The sequence below is a fragment of the Dermacentor silvarum genome, chromosome 2 (genome assembly GCF_013339745.2).
Source record: "Dermacentor silvarum isolate Dsil-2018 chromosome 2, BIME_Dsil_1.4, whole genome shotgun sequence".
Classification (NCBI taxonomy): Eukaryota; Metazoa; Arthropoda; class Arachnida; order Ixodida; family Ixodidae; genus Dermacentor; species Dermacentor silvarum.
In genome coordinates, this window is record NC_051155.1 from 222,651,823 (window position 1) to 222,662,626 (window position 10,804).

A 10,804-nucleotide genomic window follows, 5' to 3' on the forward strand; every position below is an offset into this window, starting at 1 on the left:
GGTCAGCGTGAAATCAGCCAAACTAAATTTAATTAATTAAATTCTGGGGTTTTATTTGCCAAAACCACAATCTGATTATCAAATCAGCCAATTTCAACAATTGAACAAAGTTATTGGTGGCTGGGAATGCAATGCTGATTCAGAGACTGTTTAATTGTACTTTTCCTCTTTTGAACTGATGCACTGCTTCCTTGTGTAGCGGGACGACCTTGCCTGACTGATGTTGAACCCGATCTGCATGAAGCATCACAGCTTCCCGAACTGGGTAAGAAAACAAGCTAAGCTAAACAGAACCCTGAAGAAAGCCAGTTGGCAGCCATACAGCAATATGATGACAAGCATAAGGAGTCCAACCTCAAGGATGGTTACACAGTGCATTGCACCACTGGGAGCTTAACATCAAGGTCTGTATTAATTATGTGATGGGCCTTATGAAGTGTCACATGTTATGATGTAATACGTGACTGCTGATAGCCTTCCTGCGAGTCACGGGGCTTATCTATACCTGGTGACACACCCCTGATCTCAACTTAAAGGAGGATCAGGCAGAACAATTGCAGGCTATGTATGCCAGGCTAACTCCGTCTGCTTCAACATCACCACCACCACCTACGTGGCTTATGGAACAAAACATTAATAAATGCAAATTCATGCATGTGTCTAGAAAGATTAGTTCATCAATTTATCACATAAATAACGCACAATTCGACAGCGCATCTTAATACAAGTACCTGGGAGTTCACATTAGTAGCAATCTAGCATGGGATACTCATATCTCGCATGTTGTCTGTAACGCTAATCGCATGCTCGGATACCTTCGTTGTAACTTCGCAAAATCACCTTCGGCTCTCAAGCTAATGCTATATAAAACACTCATTCACCCTAAGTTAGAATATGCCGAGTCAGTTTGGGATTCACATAATAATAAGTTCCTTCGCTGGAAAAGTTCCTCATCCCCCCTATCAGTGCCATGTCCCTAGGATTTTAATGTCAGTGAGTTGGCAGATACGTAATCCATGTAATCCACTGGCTTCACTTAAAGAGCTGATCAGATATGACTAACGAATGCACTAAAACAATATTGTGCACTTAGCTGCACTTCATATTTGTTTTTAGTGATGCTAAAGCATATAGTGCGAAGTCATTGATGAATGTTTCACATAGGCACGCATTGAGTAGCACAAAGTGTGGGTTCTTTACGTGACCACTAAGTTGCAGCTTGAGGGCTTCTCTCCAAGGCCAGGGCTGGCTAATCTTTTAACTACATTACAGAATTTCATGGCTACTCGATGAACAAAGCCTACATTTGAAGAAGTCAGCCATTTGAAAACCAGTACAGCGATTAATTCTATGTACCTTAGTTAGGAGACATGTTTGCCAAACTTTATTCCTATAAATAGCCATGAACCAGGTGGGTGAGATTGTTCTAGAAACGGAGGTGAGGGTGGGGACATGCAAGGTCATACTCCTGCAGCTACCTGCTGCTGTATCCGCTCTATCATCTTGCGGTCAAGGTGCTTCTGTCGAAGCACGACCGAGAGTGAGCTCAGGAGACCCGTGACGAGCATGCTGCCTTCAAAGATCCAGAAGTGCTGCCCTTCTTTCTCATTGTCGCACCTGCAGCATGTATGAAACAAGTAACTGATGGCATGTAGGAAGTTTACACGATATTCACAATGGTCACACAAACATACATACACTCACACAAAGTACCAGCAGATGCATACAGGTGTTTCGGGGAAGACTAAGCGATTATTAAACACAGTGCAGAAGGGATTAAGAGGACTTTTTTTTGGGAACATATCATTCATGGCAGCAGATTAAAGTATTGATAGAATACATAATCAGTAATGCATTAGGGAATCAGCTAAAGTTCAGTAATAAGCTTCTGAATTATCAACTTCAGGGGGCTTGTTGTAACTGTGGTACTGAAGCAAGCCAGCACACAAAGACAGCTCATTTCCTGCAAAGACGCATTTTTCTCTGGAAGTCATAAAAAATAAAGTATTACCTCTGCTCTGTTCTTGCTCAAAAATTTCACTGCAAAATCACATTTTATGGTCCGGTATTGTTTAGTGTAATACTTAGCACTGTTACTTACCTGGATTGCCAATAAAAAAATGTGAATTTGCTTTTGTCTGCCCTTCTTGCAATAAGTGATATTAAACAACGCTTGAAACAGCGAAGCTAGGCGATCGTAGCCCAGCATTTTGCGGAAGTGCGTGCAAACTTTTTATCTTATTACTCATGATGATGATAATTTCTTTTCGCACGTCTCGGACTAACAACCATCACTGCACGTTGCACAGCGCAGCTTGCAACACCGACATCGCATTTAAAAAGACCCGCTCCGTGAATGCGTCTCTCTTTCTCTCGCTCTCATAGCGCGCAAAACCTCTTCACCTTGCAGAGCACGAGTGTACGAATGCACCAGTTGTGTACGAAGATGACGGCGCTCGAATGCAATTATATGGTTCACATAAATACGTGTTCTGCAAGCGTGGCTGTACAGCCAGCCTAGTGGCTACAACGCTCGCTTTGGGACCAGAGGTTCGCGGGTTCGAATCCCGCCTCGGCAAGGAAAGTTTATTTTATTTTCTTTCTAGTAGTTGCTTGATATGCACCACAAAATACAGCTGGCTTAAACAGCTTCGCTGTTAAAAACAACTGCTATTTCACTTCCGGCACTCATGTCCTTCGAGATTGGTTTTCATTAAGTGCTGGGAGGTGCAATATGACACTAAGAGGCCTAGATGAAGGCAAGTTTGCAATTTTTTATTGAACGATCTGGACCATAAAATGTGATCTTGCTGTGAAATTTTAACTTGCAGGGAAAAATGCAGGTCTCTAAATCATGCACCAAGTACCAGTTTAAATAGTCAAAAGTGAGTGGAAGAATACATTGGTGTTCCAGCATAGAAACAGTGTAAAACCCTATATGTATAGTAATAAACATGGAATGTGATGAATAAACAACAGCATTCTGTGTTCTTATTCTCCTTTTTCTGCACAGTACACAGCATTTACTGCTGACCATCTGCTGTACGCTCTTCTTTCACTGCATTTTGTCTCTCTCATTTTGCCAAGCGATGAAGCCTGTAGCCCACTCCTGTCCAAGGCCTAAAACTGTAAATAAACTGTGGTAATTCAGTGGAACTGCTTCTTTTGCCTCAAGTGAAATTTGTTTTGCAACAGCTTAAAAGGACCCTGAAACAATTTTGACGATTTTGTACAAATCTACTGAGTCGTTAAGGTAGGTCCTTCTGATCATTCAGTGACACATTTAGACGCTCCGCGTAAAATGGGCAAAGCTATCAATTACAGCGGCGCTGCTCCCCTGAGTTTTCAGCCGCCCCGTTACAATCTATGTAGTTGGTGCATGTGACGTCAGTTGGGTGAGCTATCCGACTGGCTACCCAGGTAGCGTCATCGATAATTTTTCTAACTTTATGGTGAACAAATATTGTTCGTAATGGTTGAAATGTTGATTATTTGTTTCTATAAAAATGTAACAGAAAGAGAATACACAACGACAACTTATCACAACACTCAAGCACTTCCATCACACAGAAAGTGTCGTCTGCTCGTGTTACAATGTGCTCTGTGTTGACATGAGTAGTGCAGTCAGTATTAGTCTCAAAGTTTCTTATTGTGAGGACCATGAATTGCCCTTGTTGCATTGTGTGCTGCAAACGTAGCAATTGGTGACATGTCAAGCTACGACATCGTGTCCCTCTGCAAATCAACAGGCGAGTGGAGTGGCTGCAGTGCATCGGGCTGTCAGTATCCGATCGGCACCAGTATCTATGTATCTGTAGTCGTCACTTCACGCCAGAAAATTACTACATAACAGAGAGTTTTAGAGTGTGCAGTATTCAGGTAAACGCAGAAGAACTGGGCATTTTGCGAGATGGGCAGATTCGCAAGCATGAGCAGCTTGCAGGTACTGGGCGTTTTGCAAGATGGGCGGATTCGCAAACATGAGCGACTTGCAGGGTGCAGACAAACACAGAGCTAATATGGCACTAACTAAGTATATTCTACTTTGCTACTGGTGTAAATTTTCAGCAGCAGTGTAATCGTGAACACATTGTCTTTTTAAATGTTTAAGATGTTTTACACTTGGTTACAGCAATATTAGCTCTGTGTTTGGCTGGTTAAGCTCTGCGCCACCAGGTGGCTGCTCCGTGCAGGCCGCTAATGTTTATGCTAAAGCCCCTTCATCACAGCGGTAGTAGTATAGAGGGGCTTTTGTTTACACCTTCACCCATTCATCAACATGCTAAGCTCGTCTGCATTTACCAGAATACCAGACACGCTTGGCACTGCGACAGAAGGCTCGCAACGCACGTTGCTTGGATAACTCTCACTGGGGATCAACGGCCAGGTGGCTAGCAGAGAGGTTGGATAGGCTTCGAATGCTGGCTCCAAGACAAAGGAAGTAGAGTAGACGCCATGACGCAACATCATGACGCGGAGCCAGTGAAGGCAGAGCTTAGCCCTGATCTCTTGGCGAACGAGTTGAGGAGAAAAAGCATGGCTAGGGAGGAGGCTAACTTGTAATCATCTGTAGCTCTCTTAATATGAGACACTTCACTTAAAGTGAGGTGTGATGTTTTGCTGTAGCTGTACCCTACGCATCTACAAAATTTGTCCAAACTATTTCAAGGACCTTTTGATATATAGCAAACCGGCAACAGCAGCATGATATTAAAAAGAACAAAAAAGTTGTGTGAAAAAGCAAACAACACAATGTCCAGTCACAGAGAAAATACACATATGTGGCTGCATGTAATAAATCAGGCAAGTAAACGCTCAAATGCACCTAGCAAAAAGAAAGGTAAGAAACACCTGCACTTTCACAAAAAATCGGCCGAAACTTAATTTCGACAGCGAAAGAAAAGGTGCGGCACGTTATTCATACCTTCGATAGACGTCACCCGAGTTCCTGCAGGTGACTAGCTCTTTGTACTTGGACTGAATGCATATTGGTAGGTGCTTGCTTGCCTAAAAGAAAGAAAATTATTAATGACGTCAAAATATTACACATGTCAGCAGATGAACTCGTTCAGTTACATAGTAATGTAACGAGCTGGCACAAAGCGAAAGTGAGACCACGCAAGCGAGCATGCATCTCCGAGGTCGAATATCTTTGTATACCCAAATTTCGGCATCAAGTGAGCAGTTTCAAAACTCTGGCGAAGAAAACACGGTCAGTCGCGAAAGACTGCAAACTCGCGCTGCGGCAACTCGGTGACGAAAGGTCGCGGCAAAGTTACGCGTGTAACCGAGCTGCGCCGAGTGCGTCAGACCGTATTACTCACCCTCTCAAATTCGGTGCAAGGCATGCACTTCTGCTTGACGACGTACTCTTCCCTCTCCCAGCAACCCTCTGAAGAATTTGAACCGTTTCGATCACTGTCGTGGTCTGAGAGGATGCTTTCCAGCGTCAAGATCATCAGGCAGGCGCTGTCAGCAAAGCAAAAAGAAAAGACATCACACAAATTGCAAGAAGCGACTAGAATTTCATTTGGGAAGCATATTATGTGAAACACCGGATTGCTCCAAGAATAAGCTCAAGAAAAGCGCGTTACACGAGTGTTTCAAACATGTTCAAATTGAATGAATGATAAGCATTGTGAAATGTAGTAACACAAGCGGGCGGTGTCGGAAGGTTACTTATGCGCTGGTCAAGTCAGGTTGCAGGAAGATGAACGTAAGCTTACCCTATCAGAAATACAGTCAGGAATATTATGCGCTTTAGGGAGCACACTTCAATCATGTTGAGTCCAATCGCGTCATTTGGAGCAGATATTTTCACCCTAGAGTCGAAGTCTCCGTGGTCGCCGAACTGGAAGCCGCCATGTTGTTTACATGCCGAGTCGTGTTGCGAGGAGGCGTGCATATTGCGTGCGCGACAGCAGACTAATGAAGCGACAAACTATTGTTTTCATCAGTGTCATGAACCTTGGTCTCGCGCAAGACTAAAAGAAACAAAAAAAGTCGACCACTGCAGACCGACAATTTTACTCCTTTTTGTTGGTCGATCGAAAATGCTGCGGCTTAATATCGAATAATTTTAGGTCTCTAGTTTTTCTTTTTTTTTTCCTTTATGCTCGCGCAATGCGCTTGCTACACCCCATTGCATTGCATTATTTTTTGCACCTGCTTATATAATCGTTGCATTGTTTCCGATGCACAGGTTGTTCTATTGTATGCAAAATGCAAAACCAACCATAGATCCGTTCCCGATACATGGCAGGCATTACGGGCTCCATGATTACAGGGATTGCAAACGTGCGATTGCTGGCATTTTCCGACTTGTAGCAGTTTGTAAAAGCGAATATATATATAAAACTCCGAATCAGGTTACAATGACATACGAACTTGTTACCTCTTTGCTTACGCAAGATGCCCCGAAACAAGAGAATTCTACGTACAAGACGCAACCAATAGGCAATATTTATTTTTCTTTTTTTACAAGCAAAACTGAAATAATCTTTCTCGCACACATACAGAAAGAATAAAATCTGATTTCTATTAGAACATCGACAGATGTATACCCTGTGGCAGGCATTCCAACGTCATTTTTGTTCGCAGCATTCTGGCCTTCTTCCTCGTGGAGAAAAAAAAAAAAAAATATGGACAGGGGCGGAAGCAAAGAGAACACTGGCGCTAGCACACACACACACACACACACCGGTGAAAAACGTTCACAGCAAAATCACTACAAAAGCGCAGCGTTCAGTTTTTCGAGGAGTCACCATACGAGGCAGCTAACCTGGAGTGCGCTAAAGTCTCCCGAAACCGCTTAAGTTCTGGGTTGAAGCAAATCAGTTCGTCGATGATGTTGTCCACGACGAATGACCGTGTGACCGAACTTATTGTAGCGAGACAGAAAGGACATACGTTCTTCTGTTTCCTCCAGTTGTGAATACAGTAGGAGCAGAACGTGTGACCGCACTGCAGCATGGCGGCGTCAACAAACAGCTCGCTACAAATTGCGCACGTCAGCTCGTTTTCCATAATGCTCTCTACCCTGCGCACGACGCTGTCGCCAGCGGACAGCCTGATCTTTTTGCTGTGCTTGGAGAAAACGTCACCTCGGCCCGCAGCTGCGAAGCCGCTGGGCGAAACACCGGGTTGAACGAACACGTTGTTGTTGTCTCTGTCCGAGGCTGCAACAGGGCAAGTTTCGCTTTCGTCGGCCGCGTTAGCTGCCCTGTGTGAAACCACCACTTTGCCGCTGCTGTCGAGCTCTTTGGGCAGCTGGTTGGCGCCACCGCCAGTCATGAGGAGAAATGCACGAGGTCTAGAGGAGGCGGCGTCCTTGGGGCGTTGACCTGCATCGCCACCTCGATGCCGAGGGTCGTCTGTGACGAATCGAAAAACTAGGTTCGTTCGTTGTGGCGGACCCAGCGATATCACGTCGTCCTGCCGCAGCACCAGTGGCCGCTCGGGCTCGACTCGTGAGCCGTTCACGTACACACCGTTCATGCTCGAATCGTCCGCGACTCGCCACAGGCCCGATGCGTCGCGGCTGAAGACGGCGTGGCGTCGGGACACCATAACGGAACGCACACATATGCTGCAGTCGCTGCTGCGGCCCACCACTTCCTCGTCTCTTTCAAGCACTAGGCGACCGGGCAGGGGACCACTCAAGTCGATAACTTGAGACTCTGGCTTGCCCAGAGCCGCCATACTTTCCAGGCAGCCACAGGAAAGCGAACGCACCGAACGGCGTCCCACTGTCCCAGTCGCACTTGTCAACACAAATTAGCAGCAGGCGCCATCTTCGTTAGATTTCCCATGTTGCCAGAGCAGAGAAATGAAGATGCGATAGAAAGTTGAAAACGAAACTCCACAACAAAAATTGCCTTATATTAAATGCCGATCTCAAAGGCTATGCTTTTGCTAACTGCTTGTGTCTCAAGCAAATACAGAGCCGGAGACACATTTATACGCCTATTTTTGACAAAAAAAACAATAAAACACTAGAAAATAACCCATATAAGTTTTTGGTGAATGCAAGAGATTGAATTTTGTGTAAGTGGTGTCCAAAACGCGACGTCTATGACGTATTTGCGGCTCCCAAAATTGCTTCCGCCGCATTCAACCAGCAAAAGCATAGCCTTTAAGATCTGCATTTTAGGTGTAAAGGGTGTCATTCTAGAAGGCGTGGATTTGGACACCACCCAAATCCACGCCTTATACAGTAGCGCCCTTTAAAGTGTAAATGCAGATCTTAAAGGCTATGCTTTTTCGGGTTGAATGCGGCGGAAGCAATTTTGGGAGACGAAAACACGTGGACGTCAGATTTTCCAAGTAGGTGTCCAAATTACTCCAAATCCACGTCTCATACGGTGGCGTCCCTAGATTTAAAATGCGGATCTTAAAGGCTATTCTTTTAGTGGTTTAATGTGGCGGAAGCAATTTCGGGAGCCAGAAACGCGTCATACAGAGCGCTTACGTGAACCCAGAAGAAGACGGTCGAGTCGGCTTGTGGAGATGTATTATGCCTGTCGAGTTCGAGTCTGGCTCGATCGAAGGGAGCCAGACTCTAGTGATTCGAGCAGATGTGGAGAGGGAAATAAGGAGGGAGTGAAAAAAAAAAAAAAAAAAAGCGGCTGATAGCTTGTTTTACACATCGTTTTATACAAACGGGCGAAATAACTTTTAAAGGTTTCTTTTTTTTTTCTTTTCTCAGTATATGACGCAGACCTGAAACAAGCGATCCCCGCGCTCTGCCAGTGCGCTCGACGGTATCTGGCGTAAAACAACTCACCGTGAAACGAGGCGTCGGCACTTCTAACCTATGTAATATGACTCGCAAAACCACTATTTCATAGTAATCGTGACATCAAGGACAAGCGAAGCGTTTCTGAACCGTCTCGACGGTCTGGTGCGACGGAGACTTTGTAAAACTAAGTAAACGTAAATAAATGTTTTGCAAAAAATGTGCTTTAACTACATATTATGCAAAATACGCGAGATTTAATTACACTTTATAAAAACAATGAGCGAAGCGGGGTAGATATTAATAAAACTGCGCTGCAAGTGAACGAAACGAAAATTACCAAAAATATTATAAGAACAACAAATTTGGTATACTTGACAGGGGACAGTACAGCAATTCTTTAAATAATATCGTGCGATCATCGACAATTATAACACGGCGCGAACCGGCGAAATCGGCGAGAGTTGGCTTGTGCGCAGTCCGAACGTCGTGCGCCCGTATTACAGCGCACTAGAATAGGTACCCGTATAGAGTGATTGATCGCTCGCCATGCTTTATTCGCACGCGATAATTCTTGTTGATCTCGCCGATTCGCGCTGAGATAACGCGCTGGGAATTGTCGACACTTGCGCGATAATATTTTAACAGCGGAGTTGTTAGTCGAGCGTATGCCGTCGATGACGGCGCCGTCACGCAGGAGCAGAGCCGGAGAGGTCACGTGACCCGCCCGCCGGGAGGAGAGGAGCCGACCAATCTGAGCGCGCGCCGGGGAGGAGGAGAGGAGCCGGGGTATAATAGGTGCTTGCGCCGCGCGTTCTTCGCACGATGGACGCCGTCCATCGCTGATGAAAAAAATGACCACAGCTCCGCTGTTTCGACAGATTTCACTCCGTAGAACTGGCTGCATTCTTTAATATAAGGAAGTGGTACATGTCGATTTTAAAAAGAAAAATAAAAAAATTAAATTATGGGGTTTTACGTGCCAAAACCAGTTCTGATTATGAGGCACGCCGTAGTGGGGGACTCCGGAAATTTAGACCACCTGGGGTTCTTTAACGTGCACCTAAATCTAAGTACACGGGTGTTTTCAGCATTTCGCCCCCATCGAAATGCGGCCGCCATGGCCGGGATTAAAAAAAAAAGAAAAATGAGCAAGGTGATGACAGGTAGGGACTGCGAACGAAATCAGACAAAAGAATTTAATAAGTAGGGGTAAGAAAGAGTCCGTAAGACGACTAACCGCAAGCGGGTCATTCAAGGTAAAACAAACCACGAAACAATCATCAGGGAAACAAAGCTGACAGCGGCTAATCTTAAACCAAAAATTTTAAAACTTCGAGGGCCTTCTCAGCGGCACCCAACTGCGCGGGGAAGTTTAGCGAGGGAGGTCCTTGTCAATACTGGTGGGGGGTCGTTTTCAATTTAGCAAATACAGATTTGCTAATTATACAACTGTTAACTAAAAGTTTGTTAAATGCAGTAATCCCACACGGCATAATATAAGTAACCAACATTAGTTCATACGAATGCTTGCTATTATACAATATTAGCTAATGCTTTTCTAATGTTTTCGTTGCCATTAATGGAAACAGTATCAGCGGGAAGTTCATTCCATTCTTTCGACGTACGTGGCAAAAATGAGTGTAAAAAAAAAAAAAAAAAAAAAAAAAAAAAAAACATGTCGCGTTACATGTTACAAGTTCAAACTTTTTGCAGATGATCAGTTCGGTGAGATAAGTAATACGGTCCCGACATGAAATTCGGATGTTCAGTAGAGGGGTGATATAGCTTATGAAAAGTAAAATGATTGGTGAGAAATCATTGGACGTGTTGCCAGTGACTGAAGACCCAGATTTGAGTTCATTGGGGGTATACGCTCGCACCACGGTTGTAGTTCCAAAGACTAAAACTATTCTCGCGGACATCTATTTGTGACAATGAAGGGAAAGCTACGGGCGCGTGGATGCTGCACATGTGTTACCGCGCCAAGTAGTCCGGCAGCGTTTGACAGTGCTTTTGGCTGCTCGGAACAGACGCTGAATTGACGCAGCTTCCACGCGCGGCGGT

At 44.8% G+C, this 10,804-nt stretch overlaps 2 protein-coding genes across 2 annotated transcripts; both read right to left on the reverse strand.

The window, feature by feature from the left end:
- Window positions 1–1,361: 1,361 nt before the first annotated feature.
- On the reverse strand, window positions 1,362–5,956 carry LOC119442715 (protein JTB). Its single transcript, XM_037707692.2, has 4 exons — window positions 5,727–5,956; window positions 5,325–5,469; window positions 4,925–5,007; window positions 1,362–1,617 (listed from the first exon to the last, which is right to left on the reverse strand). Exons 1-4 carry the CDS (start codon window positions 5,903–5,905, stop codon window positions 1,461–1,463), a joined length of 564 nt encoding a protein of 187 aa, XP_037563620.1. The 5' UTR covers window positions 5,906–5,956; the 3' UTR covers window positions 1,362–1,460.
- A 481-nt stretch (window positions 5,957–6,437) lies between these two features.
- LOC119442717 (E3 ubiquitin-protein ligase rnf8) lies at window positions 6,438–7,810 on the reverse strand. Its single transcript, XM_037707695.2, has one exon. It carries the CDS (start codon window positions 7,699–7,701, stop codon window positions 6,745–6,747), a length of 957 nt encoding a protein of 318 aa, XP_037563623.1. The 5' UTR covers window positions 7,702–7,810; the 3' UTR covers window positions 6,438–6,744.
- Between the last annotated feature and the right edge of the window lie 2,994 nt (window positions 7,811–10,804).